This window comes from Physeter macrocephalus, unplaced genomic scaffold (assembly GCF_002837175.3).
Source record: "Physeter macrocephalus isolate SW-GA unplaced genomic scaffold, ASM283717v5 random_615, whole genome shotgun sequence".
NCBI lineage: Eukaryota > Metazoa > Chordata > Mammalia > Artiodactyla > Physeteridae > Physeter > Physeter macrocephalus.
Genome location: NW_021145837.1, coordinates 32,443 through 50,000, shown reverse-complemented (window position 1 = coordinate 50,000; position 17,558 = coordinate 32,443). Strand labels below are relative to the sequence as shown.

At 55.3% G+C, this 17,558-nt stretch overlaps 1 protein-coding gene across 1 annotated transcript; it reads right to left on the bottom strand.

Annotated features, from left to right (window-relative positions):
- Positions 1 to 328: 328 nt before the first annotated feature.
- On the bottom strand, positions 329 to 8,373 carry CD5 (CD5 molecule; the record flags this gene model as incomplete). The annotated part of the gene is made up of 6 exons (XM_028485771.1): positions 8,238 to 8,373; positions 6,027 to 6,074; positions 3,769 to 4,080; positions 3,229 to 3,291; positions 2,650 to 2,982; positions 329 to 622 (listed from the first exon to the last, which is right to left on the bottom strand). Coding segments are annotated over exons 1-6 (1,186 nt in total), but the record flags the coding sequence as incomplete, so codon positions are not given.
- Between the last annotated feature and the right edge of the window lie 9,185 nt (positions 8,374 to 17,558).

Genomic DNA, 17,558 nt, shown 5'->3' with positions numbered 1-17,558 from the left:
CTGTGTTAGTCAGTTCCCATTAATGTAGCAAATATGAACCCCTCTCCCTTGCTTTTCGATTTTCCATCTGGAAGAGCAGCTGACGGAACGAGAGTTCTAGCGTTCATTAGCTGCCTGACGGTGGCGGCCAGTCTCCTATTGATGGTCCGTGCTCACTGCTGTCTGAGCACTCTTGTCCCCTCTCCCCTCATCTGTCATCCCTCCATCCTTTCCTAGGGCTCTCTCTTTAGTTCCTGGGGCCTGTTCTTCAGAAATGTGCTCACTGACTGAGTCTTAGAAGGAAAATCCAGAACTGCCCTCCACCCGCCATGGGCTGGGCCCAACTCACAGGTGACAAACACTCTCTTGCAGTGGGACTTTTTCTGCAGAAGCTGGTGGCACTGGGACAGCTTCCCCGGCGGACAGAAGAACCCCCCGGAGGTCTTCTCGCCGGTGTCCAGCAGCTGGAAGGAGCTGACGTTGCCGCACTGCTGCTCCCAACACACGTCCTCCCACATCGCCACGCCCTTGGCCGAGGAGCTGTCGCACAGGGCGTCCCACTGCTTGCCCTGGCGCACCTCCACGGAGCCGTCACACGTGCCAGTGCCCCCCACTAGGCGGCTCTGCACCTTGGGCTGGAAATCTGGGGGGAGAGCAATGGGAGGTGAGGTGGCGGGCTCGGCCAGAGCTCCCTGGGCCCCGGGCCTGCATGACTGGCCACTGGGACCCCGTGACACTGGCAAAGTGGGGGCCCTGGCAGGGCCCGGCTCTCGGGGGTCTGGGGACCACGCGGGACTGCCTTCCTTTCTGCCTTTCCCTTCTTCTGGCATCCTCTCTGGCACTTGCCCCGTCAAGCCCTGTCCCTGGCGCCTCTGGGCAGCCGCAACGGCTTGGGCACGTTCGGTGAAGAGGCTGGCAGGGTGGCAGCGCCCGTCGGCGGCCACCAGAAGGGAGTCGTCCCCCACCCAGGTGGCAGTAAGAGAAGAGGAGTGGGGAAATAGGCTCCACCTGGGTCCGCTTCCCTCTTTGAAATGTCCTCTCATCTCTCGCTGCTCCTTGAGAGCTGGGAGGGCTTTTCAGAGAGGGGAGACTGAGGCCCAGGGATGGGAAATACCTCCTGCTCTGAGTCCTGGAGATTCGCAGGTGGGACTGAATCCAGGAACCCTGCTGCCCAGGCCTCAAGCCTGGAGGGACCAGCTTTCATAAAAGGGCCTGGTCCAGCAGAAACTGATTCATTTCCGCCTATCAGGGTTGGGCCTGGAGGCCCACATGTGCTCGAGTTAGAGCGAGTTGTGATCTCAGCAGCTTTGGCCAGTTTCTATAGCAACATCCATCTTCAAAGCGCTAGTAAATCTCCTAATTAGAAAAAAAAAATTCAAAGGCGAGACTTCTGGGTATGGTTTTGCAAGTTGTAGCCTACAGGAGGGCTCCTAGCAGAGGGGTGGGTGGGCCTGAGAGCCAGCCAGGTTTTTCCATCAGGCCAAGAGATCCCTGGGGGCTGCTTCTGCCTGGAGGGGGCAGCATCTTTCTAATTCACACCGTGTGTCCAGTGGTTTGGGGGCTAGCCTGCCTGCAGGATGGCCCAGTGGTCCAGAGCAAATGCTTTCCAGATGTGTGCACATGAATCCCTGAGACTTTGCTGAAAGGCAGATCCTGATTAGTAGTAGGTGGAGGGTGGGGCCTGGGAGTCTGTATTTCTAACCAGCCAGATGAAGCCAATGCTGCTGGTCCAGGACCACACCTGGAGTAGCCGAGGCTTACACGACAGGCTCTGGAGTGATGCTGCTTGAGGCGGAACCCCAGCTAGTGCTCTGTGATACTGAGTAAGAAATTTAACCTCTCTGAGCCTCAGCTTCCTCATCTGTAAGGTCGGGATAATAAGAGCACCCACCTTCTAAGCTTGTTGTGAAAATGAAGGAATGCCCTGAATAGTCCGCAACGTGATGTAAGCACTCAGGAAGTATGACTTCTTAGAGTCTGGACTTCACTAGACCATGGGGTGATAGGAGCCCGCTACGTCCCGAGGCATGCTGTGATTATCCTTATTTTGACCTGTGGTCCCTTTCCCCTCAGTTTCCCCACTGATCCTCGTTTTGGGATCCCCCAGACCAGCCTCTGGGCTCCTGCCCTCAACCACACGGGCATCGCCAGTCTCTTCTGGTTGGTGGCCTGTGATTCGGGAGCCTCCGCAGGAAGCCCTCTGGGGCCCTGCTCTGGCCTTTCTTTACCTGTTGTGCCTCAGGGACCTCCTATGTCTCACCATCGCTCCAACATCATCTGTCCCTGGGATTTATAAACTGCCCTCCTGCAAGTCTGGTCCCCTCCAAGCGCTCCATCCTGCTTGGGCCCTTGGCGCAAGCCACAGTCCACCAAACTCACCAGCAGACCGTGCCTCCTCCTGCAGGTCCTGCTGCTTCCCCGTGTGGCAGCCGAGCCAGCGGTACATTTGGGCTTGTTCTGCGTTACTTTGCAGAGATGCCTGGGGCATTGGGTGTGAGTGTGGCCTCCCCACCCCATGGCCGCCCTACCTCTTAGAGGCCGATGATCAGCCCTCCACGTGCCCTGTGCTCTCCGTAGCGCTAGTGCCCTGTGCTGCATGTAGGGCTTTCAGGAACGTGTGGTGACTGACCACATGGGGGCGCCCGTGAGTCTTGGCCCGGTCCCACTCACCAGAACAGATGAGGCCAAGAGCCCGGCCTCCCGCCTGTGGCTGAACTTTTCTGAAGCACTGCTCTAGCGAGGCACATCTTCTGTTCTGGATCTTCCACCGGATTGGCAAGGGACCGCTCTCTCCTGGCTCTAGTGTCCTGGCTGCCTCGGTCTCTGGCAGAGGCTTCAGGAAAGAGCCACACTGGAGGGCTGCACAGATGAGGTTCCCCAGGTCCTGGATCCCCTCCTGGGACTCGATGCCGACGGTGCCGCCCAGGCTGCCGCTGTAGAACTCCACCAGGCCTGCACACCGCAGGCCCCCCGGTCTCGCCACCAGCTGCAGCCTGGGAGGAGCTGGGGAGGTGGGGAGGGACCTGAGTGCTGATGACCAGCAGCCGGGCCTTTCTTGCTCTGTGGTTCTAACACACAGACGAGTGAATGACTGGCCGACGGCCCTGGGAGGTGGTGAGGTCCCAAATATTGCATGGAACGAGCGCTACAACTTTTCATGCTTATCTGAAATTTAAAGTAACCGAACATCCTGTGTTTTTATTTGCTAAATCCGACACCCTACCCCCAGGGCCCTCAGAATCCTTTTACCTGTGGGCTCCGGAGTGGTCATGGGCAGGGGGCTCGTGGGAAGAGGTGTTGTCCTCAGTGGCTCTGAAAAGAGATGCTCTGGTTAGGGAGGGGCCCGGGACCCTGGGAGGGAGGAGGGAAGAGTAGGGGGTGTGGGGAGAGTTGGGGTCAACAACCGGCCATGTTGAGAAAGACCTGGAACTCATGATGTAAGTACCACGGGCCCCATTAAGCCCACTTGACCCACACGTTGTGTCTAGTCCTCCTGCGAGGCAGGCAGTACCGGCCCATTTTACAGTTGGGAAAACGGAGGTTGAGGGGAGACAAGGTAGTTAACCGTTGGCAGAACCAGCCCCTCGACCTTCTCCATCCCCAGACAGGTGCCAGTGCGCCCTCGGTACTCCTCCTCCAGTTCCCCACCAGTGTATGCTTCTGAGAGGGTAGCTGTAAATCGGGGACCCCTTCCACCTGCCTGCTCAGGCCCCAGATCACAGGCGTGGGCGGCCTCCTCGGGGCTGGTGCCAAGGCCCAGGGAACCCACGGGGCCAGCCAGTTACCCACCTAAGCAGATCAGGGCCAGAGGGGCCCCCTGGTTTGCCTTGCTGTCGCTGCAGTTGGAGAAGGACCCCAGTTGTCCGCGGCAGGTGATCTGGCTCTGGGGTCGCTCGCCTTTGAAGTGCTGGAAGTGGGAGAGGAGCAAGGGCTCCCTGCATCGCAGCTCCTGGCAGAGCTTCCAGGCCTGACCGGGGTCCTCCCGGTGGAACGGGCGCAGGCCCCAACTCTGGCTGTGCACCGTGTACCACTCGTCCTTGTAGTTGACCTCCAGATGGCCCTGGCACCGCGAGCCGGAGCCGCTTAGTCTCACTGTGAACCCTAGGGGTCAAAGAGGTGGAGGGGGCAGTCAGGCTGGAAAGGGCCCTCCGTGGGGCCGCTCCCTGCACCTGCCCCGTCTGGACCCCACCTCTAGCAAGTTCCCCTCTGCCCTCGGGCTGCCTGCTTTGCTCCTCGGGTGAGCTTCGTCCTCTGGCACCTTGCAGGGACTTTCCGGAAACTCAGGCTGGCGCTCTTCCTGATCCAGGTGGCCCCTTGAAACCAGGCCAGGAGGATGGGGCTTGAGACCTCAGGGCCCAGGGAACTCGCAGCAGTGAGCGAGGGGCTCTCAGCACCCACCGTCCTGCAGAATCGCCCCTTCCTGGAAATTCTGTTTCAATAGACCCCAGATGGGGCCCGGAGCCTGATTTTTTTTCTCTCTCTCTAACTTTTATTTTATTTTTTTTCTGTTCATTTTTTAAATTGGAGTCTAGTTGACTTACCATGCTGTGCCAATCTCAGCTGTACAGCAAAGGGACTCAGTTATACACATACAGACATTCTTTATTTAATATTCTTTTCCATGATGGTTTATACCAGGAGATTGGATATAGTTCTCTGTGCTCTACAGTAGGACCTTGTTCTTTACTCATTCTAAATGGAACAGTTTGCATCTACCAACCCTAAACTCCCAGTCCATCCCCCTCCCTCCCCCTTTCCCCCTTGTCTCTTAACTTTTTTTTTTTTTTTTTTTTTTGCGGTACGCGGGCCTCTCACTGTTGTGGCCTCTCCCGTTGCGGAGCACAGGCTCCGGACGCGCAGGCTCAGCGGCCATGGCTCACGGGCCCAGCCGCTCCGCGGCATGTGGGATCCTCCCGGACCGGGGCGCGAACCCGTGTCCCCTGCATCGGCAGGCGGATTCTCAACCACTGCGCCACCAGGGAAGCCCATCTCTAACTTTTAAAATCAATTTTATCGAGGTACAATTTACATAGAGGGACATGCACTCATTTTAAGGGCACTTGTTCAATGGAATTTGACAAATGTATACACACCTGTAGCCCCCGCCATGCTCTAGACAGAGAGCGTACCCATCACCTGGCAGTTCCCTCATGCCTCTTCACAGTCGATTTCCCTGAATCCAGCCTCAGGCAACCACTGATCTGCTTTCTGTCACTAGAGATGAGTTCTGCCTGTTCTCAAACGTTGTATAAGTGGGATTGTACAGCAGGAACGATCCTGCTCGAGTTTGGAGCTAGGATGCCATTGCAGGCTTCCAGGTCCCGGCCCAGGGCCTACCAAGCCCTCTGTGGCCCCTTCTGGTTGCCTGGTAGCTTCATGAGATCCTCTCGCCACATTTATCCCCAAATACATTCAGCATGATGTTATCTCAGGAAATGTGAAAAAGAGAGGTCTGTGGTGAAGTGAGTCTGGGAACTGCTGAATCTGAAAATGCTTAACAGAGTTCCTCATCGCAGGACTTCTCAGAGCCTTTACTACTCCAGTGTCCCCTGTCAGGGGTCTGCAGTGGGTGATGTAGTGTTGCCTACCCATCGTCTCTAGGATTAAAGTCTCTAGGATTAAAGTCCAACCTCTAAGGCAAGACATTTCACACGCTTTATAATCTGGTGCAGCCTCTCTCTGCAGCCCCAGCTGCAAATGTCTCTGGCCGGGGAGCATCTGGCAGGACTGGGCAGCAAAAGGACTTTGCCAGGTGCGTTTATGGCCAGTATCTTTTCTGTGTCTGGTGAGTGGGTCATAATAATAATTAGCGTGACACCTAGCATTTGTGGGGTGCTTTACAGCCATCTAGGGCATCTATCTGCAAATGGGCCTCTTACGTGTGCGTGCATGCATGTGTGCGTGTGTAGGGGGTGTGGGCTGCACTCTCTCTCTCTCTCTCTCTCTCTCTCTGTAAGGTGGGATTCGCTCCGATGGAGGGATGGCAGGTTCCCCTACAGCCTGATGGAATCGTTCCCTGCCCCCCTCTCCACGTGGCTCTTTCTTACCTTGGTCCTCTAAGTTGAGCCCTCTGAGGCCTCTGAGGCAGGAAGTGACTGCAGAAAGGAGAGAAGAGGGTCAGGAAGGGAAGTCTCTCTCCTGCTTTGCCTCACCTCTACTCACAGCCTGGTCAATGGCATTTTTGCCTCCAGCCACTTCAGGGGCAGGGATTTTCATACTACAGATGGCAACCCTTAGGCGGGTCGTGAAACCAGTTTAGTGGGTTGCAACCATCAGTTTTCCTTCTTGTTTTAAAACTTTACTTTTTAAATGAACATGCAGTAAATTCCATTTTCTTTTAGTGCACAGTTCTATGAATATGAACACGTACACAGATCTGCATAATCACCGTAACCATCAAGGCGTACAACAGTCCCATCACCCCCCAAAATTTCCTCATGCTCTCTCTGTAGTAATATGCAGCCTTGCAACCATCAATTTTTAAAAAATCATGTAGTAACACAACGATCAATTTTTTAAAAACTGAAATGGACTAGAATAGAGAATGGCAGAATGCGTCGTGTTTTGTGAGGACAAGGCTCACTTTGTGTGTGTTGGGTGACAATATAAAAACATCCTGAGTGTTGCTTTCAATCAAAAAAAGTTTGAACGTCATAGTTCTAGAGAGCTGAGAAGTGAGCCGGAATGGGAACCCAGAACACTTGTTACTTTCTAGAATTCCCAAGGTAGGATAAGAATGATAGCAATTTCTCTTTAACAGCTCCCAGTTCTAGAGGAGGAGGAAATCAGAGCTCGGAGAGGCAGAGGGGCTTTTGCCCAAGATCACACGGTCAGCTGGTGAAGGAGCCCAGTGGACTCGGGTCTGGGGGGAACTGGCCTCCCCTCTGTCCTGGCTCCTGCCTGGGCCCCTTCAATAGGAATGTGGGCCATTGAGCAGCCCCGCCTCCTCCCAGCCTCGTCTGACTGTGGAGCAGGGCTGGAGGGGTGTCAAAGTGGCCCGTTGTCGGTGGCCGGCTCATGTGTGGCTGGGGCAGAGGTTTGATCTGGGTGGGGACGGGTCGGGTGGCATGCCTGTATGGCCTCAGAGCCCACCCTCCATGTTCGCTGCCCGGCTTTATCAGTCGTGGAGCAAGTGTTTGGTTGCCATCTGCCCCGGGGCTTGCTTCTCAGTTGGGAGCTGGGGACAGCATTGGTCAGGGTGAGTACTTTATATAGCAAAGGGCTGTGTTTAAGTTTCTTTGGAGAAATTGTTGCTGGGTGTAAAAAGTCCCTTTTTTGCCTGAGTGTTCTGAAGCTGGTGGTAGAATTTTAAGGGGAGTCATGCCCCACTAGCCTGCCCTCTCCCTCCAACCAAGACTCCTTGTAATTAAGTTGTGGCCTATGGTAAGTTTCTTCCATCTTGGCAAGAGCCCGCCATGGTTGCCCCGGGAGTCCTGGGCCTTGGAAGGGGAAGGTATTTCTCACACAGAGGGCATGTCGGGTCCAGAGCAGAGGCCCGAGCTCTGGCCTGGGTTGGGAGGGGGTTGGCCAGCTGTCAATCATCTGATCTATTGCAATGGGCAGGGCAGCCTCAGGAGGACGTGGTGGAGATGCCCGGCTAGCTTGGTGAGAGAGGAGGCAGGGGGCCCTTTGTCCAGCCCTCACCGCTCACCCCTGACCTTCCACTCCTACCTCCCTCCGTCCCAGTTGCCACCATGAATGGGGCTGTACACCTTTAGGGATTCATTTCTTTGGCTAAACCCTGAGGGCACTTATGGGGATAGGGGACCCAAAGACCCACTCTTTGGTGCTGAATGTTGCAGGATAGGTTTTCTGGCACTGATGCCTTTCTCTGGGTCTGAGTACCAGCTCTGCCACTTCCTTAGCCCCTGTGAGCCTCAGTTTCATGGTCTGCAGTACGGGAGCAAGAAAGGGACCAGCTTCATAGCGATGTTGTGAGGATGAGATGAAATAATCTATGCAAAAGACAGCCCAGTGCCTTCCTGGCCGGCGTTCAGTGCTCAGAGCTCAGTTGCTGGTTGTGGAGCTGGCTGGGCCCCGGGGCAGGGGTGGGCGGGACTGCAGGCCCACTGGGGAGTTTTCCCAGGGGCAGGGGTCCCTGTCTGGACTCTTGCAGAGCCAGATCACAGGGCTCGCCACCTCCCTTTCCCACCTGGGACCTTCTCAGTCCCAAAGTCACCACAGTCAACGTCCGTTAACAGCAGCTACCAATTATTGAACACCTACTGTATACTCAGCACTGGGCGAGGGGTCCTTACGGATATCGTCCATCTTCCACACGGCCCCACAATTTGAGTTGAACATGGTCACAATATAGCTGTCGGGAGAGGCAAGTGCCCCGTCCCGGGTAACACCGCCAGCAACTGGCAGGGCCTGGATTTGAACCGCGAGCATGCCTTCCAAACCCATCTTTCTGCTTTCTGCCATCCAGTTGGGCCTCCAAAGTGTCAAGTTCAGGGAATGAACAAATGAGCAGAAATGAACATGACCTTGACCCTGACCCTGGTGCTGGAGTCCCCAGACCCTGGAGCCCCTGGGGACGGGGACTGGGCCTGACCGTCCCTGCGGATCTCACACAGAACAGCCAGAGGACGTTCTCAGGAAAGACTGTGCAACCTGAGAACCAAGAAAAATTCTAAAAAAGAAAATGCTCTGTGGAGAGAAGGCATCTACGCATTCCAGGGCTTCGCCTCCCTCTGGGAGCCTGACTGGCCTCAGGTGAGCAGCGTTTCTTGTCTTGTCCCTCCATCACCGTCACTGTCACCACCACCATCGCCATCACCACCATCAATAGAGTCACCGTCACCATCACCACTACCACCGTCATCACCGTCACCATCACTGTCACATCATCATCACCATCAACAGAGTCACCGTCACCACCACCATCATCAACACAGTCACCGTCACCACCATCAACACCATCACCAACACCGGTACCGTCACCGTCGCCATCACTGTCACCACCACCATCATCAACACAGTCACCGTCACCACCATCAGCACCATCACCAACACCGGTACCGTCACCGTCGCCATCACTGTCACCACCACCATCATCAACACAGTCACCGTCACCACCATCAGCACCATCACCAACACCGGTACCGTCACCGTCGCCATCACTGTCACCATCACCATCATCAACACAGTCACCGTCACCACCATCAACACCATCACCAACACCGGTACCGTCACCATCGCCATCACTGTCACCATCACCATCATCAACACAGTCACCGTCACCATCACCACCATCACCACCACCACCACCACCAATACCATCATCAACACTTTTACAGTTGTACTTTCTCCTAGGCATTTTTATGCATTAACTCTCTCAAACTTCACCACAGCTCTGTGAAGTTGGCACTATTATTTTGATCTCCATTTTATAGATGAGGGAACAGAGAGATTAACTAACTTGCTAAGCAACTGTTGAAGAGTGGCCCCAGGACTCCAAGCCAGGCCATCTGGCACACAGTCTGTGCTTTTGACCGCTGGGCCGAGCTGCCTCCCTTCCCTTCAGAGGGAAGGCTGCCACGGCCTGCTCTGTGTTTCACCAATTCCTGCATGTTCCCGGCGTGCAAACCTGATGAAAGAGAGTGAACTTGTGATTCCCTTCAGTCAGTGAAACACACTGTGGGAAGACTTTCCATGAACTTGCTGTGTGATCTTGGCAAGTCACTCAACCTCTCTGGGCTTGGTCTCCTCGTCTGTAAAGTCAGGAGGTTAGCGCCCACCCTCCCTCGCCTTCCTTTCGGTTCAAACTTCCATGATCTATAATCTTCAGCTCCTGATGTAGCTCAGCGGCAGGCAGGCAGGCAGGCGTGGGCAGGTGAGATGTGTGACTGACTGGGAGCCTTCCTGGGTGCTGCTTCTTCCTGTCTGTCCAGGGATCCGTTCAGGTTTTGATCGTCCACAGCTTATTTTCATTCTTTTAGCTGCTTCTCACCGGGATCAGACCAACATCCTCCTTCCCCTGAACCCTGCTGACTGTGCTCGGGGCCCCTCTGACCCCCTCCCTGGCTACAGCTTAGCCCAACCCCTGCGTGCAGCCCGAGGCCCAAGGCTTTGCTGCTGCAGAACCTGCAAACAGAAGCCTGGGGACCCACGATACCAAGAGGGACAGGAGGCACAGAAGCATCCTGCCATTCCCCAGTCTCTCATCCAACACCACACCCCGAGCAGCTGGGGCCAGGCCCCTTCCCTCCCCTGCCAACCTTTCCTTGGAGGCCCCACTATTTAGGGCTTAGACTGGCCAAGCCAGGGAAAGATCAGGGCCAAAAATCCAGAGAGACAGTAGGAAGGCTTTTTCACTCTCCCCATCTCTGCCTTTGCAGAGATTTGACCATTTGGACTCTGCCTGCCCTGATGAGGTCTCAGTGAGGAGTAAATGAATTCCTAAAAGAGGCTCTGAGACATTTACGTGCTCAGCCCCTCCTTCCCCTCTCCTCTTGCGTCCCCCCTCATTCTGGATGGTTCTCTCTTTGGCTCCCTGTACAGCAATACTCTGGGCCACGTCAGGCCACAGATGAGTTTTATTTGCTCAACACAGTGTTATAATCTTTTTTCTGGAGCCCATTGTTTTGAAAGGTTTCTTTCTATTTTGTTTCTCTTTTTCTTTTTTTTTTTTTTTTTTTTTTTTTTTTTTGTGGTATGCGGTCCTCCCTCTGTTGTGGCCTCTCCCGTTGCGGAGCACAGGCTCCGGACGCGCAGGCCCAGCGGCCATGGCTCACGGGCCCAGCCGCTCCGCGGCATGTGGGATCCTCCCAGACCGGGGCGCGAACCCGGTTCCCTGCATCGTCAGGCGGACGCGCAACCACTGCGCCACCAGGGAAGCCCTCTTTTTCTTTTTTTGGCCGTACTGTGCTGCCTGCGGATCTTAGTTCCCCAACCAGGGATCACACCTGAGCCCCCCCTGCAGTAGAAGCACAGAGTTTTAACCACAGGACCTCCAGGGAAGTCCCTTACTTTTATTTAAAAAAAAAAAAATCCCAAGATTCAGATGTTTTTGAAAAACAATATGCTCTGGCCACGCGGGGCTGCATCCTCATGAGCCCCCAGGGCAGCCTGTTCTGTCCTGGTTTGCCAGCACCCTCGGGGCACCCTACTGTCACCCTGCATCTGGAGAGCCTCAGCTTCAAACCCATGATGGTTTCTGCAGCGAAACATATGAATTGTCACACTAAGCGGGATGTGTCAAGATTATAAATAGTCTCCTCTTCATTCAGGTCAGGATTTGAACTGTAAACGTTTGCCAGAAATTTGCAAATTTTGGGTCGTTTTGGAGTTGCAGATGAACGTTGGTGGACCTGCATTATCAGTCCCACTTTACAGCGGAGCCAGAACTTGGCTCCGGCTGCTGGCTTCAGAGCTTGTACCTTTGATGCCACCTCTGACCCACTCATGGGCCTGCCTGGACCCGTGAGCACCTATGCTTGCAGCCCTACACACTGAGAAACGGAGACAAGAGTGTGGCCTGCTGAGGGTCCAGGGGCCACTGGGACCCCAGGGAGGAGCTGGGACTTTACTGATGATCATAATAGTGACAGTGACCTCTTACCCCGTGCAGACCCCAAGGGTTTTTCCTGGGAGACGCCGTTTCTTCCCGACAGCCTCAATCAGGGGGGCTGTCATCACTCTGTTTCCCGGATAAGAAAACCGACAGATTGATCTAGGGCCGTTTGGAAGTCTGATGTTCCATTTTTTTCCATTAACAGTGATACCCTTTAATAGTCCATAGCATCCTCATCAATTTACAGCAAACACAATATGTCAACTGCCTTTTGGGGGGCATTCTGGATTTTCCTTCCCTCATCCTCTGCTGAGAGGCTGACTCGGAAGGCCAAGAACTCCGCTTTTCTGAAACAACTCGCATCAGTGGAGGGGCGTTAGCCTGAATCTGTATCAGGGCTTCAGGGAAACGAAGATCACAAAGGGCCAAAATTCTGTTTCTCGGGTTGAGCACCAGATGAAGCGGTTGGTTTTTGATCAGGAGCCTTTTTTATGTGCAAAACTTGTAGAAAATCACACTGGGCTTATGCCAGCAGGAGCCTGGGGGCTGGAGCCTGCAGAAGGAACAGCGGATTCGGGTCTCTAGTCTCGCTCACCCAGCAGCTGTGCCGTTGAGCGCTAGTGAGCAGCTTGTGGGCAGAGTGGCCTTCGTATCTGTAGTGCAATTCCACGCTCTCCCTGGCGGCCTCGTGTGTCTGATTGAATTTGCATGAGTTTCATGCCACCGTATGTGACTCCACTGTCACAAGGACAAGGCCTCCTTTCTGTTCAGAGCTTCACATATCCCAAAGCCCGCACAGGGGCTCGTCCTTTCCATGCACAGCCCTGTGAAGAAGGGACCGAGCTCACCTCTATTTTCAGATCAAGAAACCGAGGTTCAGAGAGGCTCAGTGACTTGCCCAAGGCCACACAGCTCGCTGGTGGTAGGGTCGGTGCAGAAACTCCGTCACCATCACTTGACAGGGCCCCGTGGGACTCTACCACTGGAAGACCCCAGAGCCCACTCGCCCATGGTACAGAAGGGGGAAACTGAGGCCGAGGAGAGGGAGGGGCTCACTCCGGAGGGAAGTCTGTGGCAGTACAGGGGACCCTTGCTGCCTCTGCCAGCTGCCACCAATCTCCTATCCTGTTTCTACCACATCTCTCCCAGCTGCGCCCCAGGGAGAAGGGAGTATCAGGGTCCCTGTGGAAGCCGTGTGGGTCAAGCCCCCCCAGGGGTACATAACAATGATGAGGGCAGGGGTGGTGACAGTAGTAGTTATAGAGGAAGTGATACAGGGCCACGATTCCCTATCTGCAATTCAAAGTCCAAAACCAAAAGTCTTTTCTGATGCATTTGGCAGGAAGGCATTTGTGCCTTCAGTGTGCGAATTCGGTTTCATTGCAGAAGTGGGAATGTGTTTGATTATGGCATGTTGCCCGGTCTGGAAAATTCTGGGTTCCCAAATGCATCTGGCCAGAGGCTCCAGATAAGGGTTTGTGGACCTGGAGAGGCGAGAGCTCCAGTTTCTCTCCAGGGCACTCTGCCCCCTTTCTCCTCTGCTTGGCCCCTGGGTGCCTTGAGTTCATTGGAGAAGACGCTCTGTGCTCATGGAGGCCTCCACAGCTGCCTTGCCACCAGAATGTGTGTGACGGCCCCTCTGCCTGCAGCCGTCGTCCTGGGTCCACATAGCATGGTGCAGTCACTCATTTCCTACATGTATTTACTCAAATATCATCTTCTCGTGAGACCCACTGCAACCTCCTGGGATACAGCATGGCCCCCGAGCTCCCAATCCCCAACCTCACATCACTTCGTGACCTCCTAACATCCATATGATCATTGATTTAGCTTCTCTCCGTCTGTCTCCCCATCACACCCCAACTACGATGTTGGATGCACCTGGACAGGAATTTTGATTGTTCACTGCTGTGTCCCCAGCACTTAGAACAGTACCTGGCACATAGTAGGTGCTCAATAAATACTTGCTGTCTGTATGAATGAATGAACCAGATTTAATGATAGCAAGTATCCTTTGAGATGGGCACAGTGGTTATCCCCATTTTATAGATGAGAAGGCTGAGTCTCAGAGGGGTGTTCTTGTCATTTGTGAGTGGCCAAGCAGAAATCGAACCCAGATCTGCATTGCTCCAAAGCCCCACAGGCCTTCACACATGTCTGCACGCAACACAGGCACACATATAGCAGGTACACACACAGCACACACACACATGCTCACCAGGCACCCACAGGCACCCCCATCCATGCACACAGAATAGGTGTTCAATCAATTTTGTTGGGTGGAGTTGAAGTCCCTCCCTCGTCCCCTGGTCACTGCAGGGAAACCCCTCTGAACTGTAGGCGCTGGTCAGAGTGACCAGAGGGGACAGTGCCAGCCCCTGAGCCCCCAGGTCCCTCTGCTACCCGCTGGGGGTGGGGAGCTCGGGGTTGCTGGGGGCCTGATTCTTTGCACCCAGAGCCAGCAGGGGCCTCAGCTCTGCAGCTGGGGCCGCGGGCCGGATGGCGGGCTCACACCGGGCGTCCCCTCTCCTCTCCTCTCCTGTGGATGCCCAGCCCTCCTCGGCCTGTCCTGCCCATTGCCTTTACCCTTGATGGCCCCTCTGCCTGGGACACTCCTCCCACTTTTCTCTGCCTGGCTGGTTCCTTCCATCATTCGGGTCTCAGACGAGACATCACCTCCTCAGAGAGGAGCCCCTCAGACTGGGAGCCCCTTCGAACGTGAACTTGGTTAATGAGTCTAAGCCATTGCTGTTTCCTTCGTTGCACTGATCACAATATTTAGAAATTTGTAAATATTTCGGGTGCGCCCTCCATGAGGGTGGACTCCTGTGTGGATCACGGCTGTACCCCCAGAGTTTTACACAGAGCTGGACACATAGTAGATGCTCAATAAATGTATGTGGATGAATAAATGAATGAATAACTAACCTGTGCAGGAGGGTTGGGGGAGAGAAAGACTGATGGCTAGGCTCGAGTCCTCCCCACCAGGTCCTGACTCACCTTGTTTCTTGCTGACTCTGATAATAATAATAAATTTATATAATAAATGAATTTATTATTATTATTAATGCTTACTGAGCACTTACACAAACTGACATTCCTATTAAAGCTCTGTATTCATTGATTCACTTAATCCTTATAAATCGCTATGAGGCAGGTCCCATTATTATTATTATTATTATTATTATTTTTTTTTTGCGGTACGTGGACCTCTCACAGCTGTGGCCTCTCCCGCTGCGGAGCACAGGCTCCGGACGCGCAGGCCCAGCGGCCATGGCTCACGGGCCCAGCCGCCCCGCGGCGTGTGGGATCCTCCCTGACCGGGGCACGAACCCGTGTCCCCTGCATCGGCAGGCGGACTCTCAACCACCGCGCCACGAGGGAAGCCCAGGTCCTATTATTATTCCAATTTTGCGGAAGAGGAAACTGAAGCTTACAGAGCAGGTCCATGGTCACCCAGCTGGCAAGGGGGGACCAGAATTCAAACTGCTAAGTCTGTGACTTTCCCAAACCTTAGTGCCAGCTTCTGGAGTCCCGGTGGCTGGGCCTGAGCATCTGGGCAGTGATCAGGGGTGCCTCCATGCCCCACCTTCAGCAGCTGAGCCCTGGGCAGGTTGGAGCTCAGGGCAGCTGCGGAGGGAAGCAGGCTGTGGGTATTTTCATGTACCAAAGGTCCCCAAGCCATGGGCACAAACTTGACGGCAAGCCAAGAGACCGCAGTGTTCCCAGGGCTCTGACGGTGAAGCATCTCTACCTGGAATGTCTTGAAGGGTGCCTGTACTGTTTGCCCCCAGCCGCAGCCCTGGCCCTAGGCGTCCCCAGCCCTTGGTGGCTGCCTGTCCGCTGGTGCTGGTTGTGTCCTGCCGCCATTTTCCTACTCGTGAGAGTGGCTTTGGTGTGTCTTTGCTCTTGGCTAGGGGTACAGAGGAGCCTCCATGAGAGCAGGAGCACTGGGCTGGGGTGGGCTCTGCAGCTCACTAGCTGCTCCCCCTGGATCTCAGTTTTCCACACTGTAAAATGGGGACAGTGGGCCCACCTGCTTACTAGGCTGCTGTGAAGCTTTCAGAAGAAAATGGCTTTAAAAGTATTTCTTAAGCTGTGACCCGCTGAACAATGGGAATGTTTGTTATCCACCAGTTACACACACACACACACACACACACACACACACACACACACACACACACACACACACACACTGGGAATCCTGTGCTCCTGGGCTTCCAGATGGTTCCCATACTCTGGTGAAGGCACTGCCTCCAAGGCTTCCTGACTCTGGGCTCCATTAGGCCTAGTCCTACCAGGAGCCTCGCCCCTGATGGGGTTCAGGGGGAGGCCAGCAGAGCAGGACTCCACCCCCACTCGCAGGGGGCTTGGCTAGACTCCTGCCCTGTTGGGGTCAGAGGCCACAGGTGAGCGGCAGGTGGGGAGCTTAGGGGCCTGGTCCTTGGAATCTCCAGGGCCAAGGAGGCCACGGCAGCTCCTCAGGAGGGTCCCGTAAGCAGCGGGGTCCATCCGTCAGCCTCTGCCCTGGGGACAGAAGGCACTTTGTACCTCCTGCAGCTCCATGGAAGAATAGCCATGAGAACATGTGTGCACATGTGCCATTGCCACATGCATGGGAGAAGGCAAGTCTACATTTGGAGGCCATGTTTTGCCCATGAAAACACACACATGTATACACACACACACGCACACACACACACACGCACACACACACACATACACACAACTCTCACACACACATACTCACACCTACACACCCGTTTTCTAGGAGGGACTGAGGCCCCCCACTAGGCAGGCAATGTCCCCAAGTCCTTTCCCTCCAAACTGGGAAGCCGCAAGCTGCCGCCTGTTCTCACCTGTTCCCGTCCCGAGTCAGTCACCTCTCTCACCCTGCCACACCTTCCAAACCCTTGAGAAGTGGTCAGATCTTACCCAGTTCACCCCCCCTGCATTTTACAAATAAGGAGATGGAGGCCCGGAGAGGCGTGGACCTATCTGAGGTCATACGTGGCCAGGCTTGGACCCCAGGGCTCAGGTCACGAGGTACACTCCCCCCCGCCGCCGCCCCTCCCGCTTGCTCAGGATCCTCCCCACTGGCCAGTGCCGGTGACACCCCAGCAGCAGGGCTCCGGTCCTGAACTAGCGCCCCGAGACCTCAGGGATGCAGGACTGCCCTTTCCACCATCTCCCCTCCAGCAAACAGTAGGCCCCAGGCTCACCCACCCCTAACCTCATCCCCAGACAGCCTCTCCAGAGGCCCCAAGTCAATTCTACAGTGGCCCCCGGGGAAGTGTTCAGAAGCCCCTCCTCTGGGTCTGGAGTGACAGTAGACCCACACCTGGCTGGCAGGCCTGGCTGAGACCCCCTCTGAGATGAAACCAGAGTGACTAGGGACTAAGGTGTATGTCTTTGACATCTGCTCGACTGAGATCCGGTCCCCACCCTGCCCTGGCCTGTTCTGCCCACAGCAGCATCAGAACTGCCCAGGAGGTGGTGAGTTTCCTGTCCCTGGAGGCAACCAAGTAAAGGCCGGACACTCATGAGGTGAGGGCGGATAGCAACAGAGGGAAGCCGGCATTGAATGAGGGCTGGACAGCTTGCTTTCTAGGCTGAGGGTCTGATCTTGGCATGGATTCCACCTCGAAGGGGACAGTAAGGTCCCCAACAGTGCAAGAGAGAAGCAGAGGTGGGGCCCTGGGCGTGGGACAAGCAGGACCAAGAGCTGAGCTGGGGCTGGGGGAGAAGACAGGGATCCTGGCGGCCCCGACCCTCTGTGGTGCTCCAGAGAGGTGACATGCGGGCCTGAGTCAGACTGAGGGCATCTGACTCTGGCATCTTCCTCTCTGTACCCTGAGCCCAGGTACCCCAGCAGACACCCCAGAAGGGGTACTCACCCAGCAGCCCTAGCAGGTACAGGGCGGCCAGCGGCGGATGCTGAGACCCCATGGGCGCGGCCTCCTCCTGCCTCAGCCTCGGCAAGCTCGGCCCCTGTAGGTGAGGGTGTCTGGCCCTGTGTCTGCCTCTCCGGGAGAAGGGGGAGGGGCGGGCAGGCTCA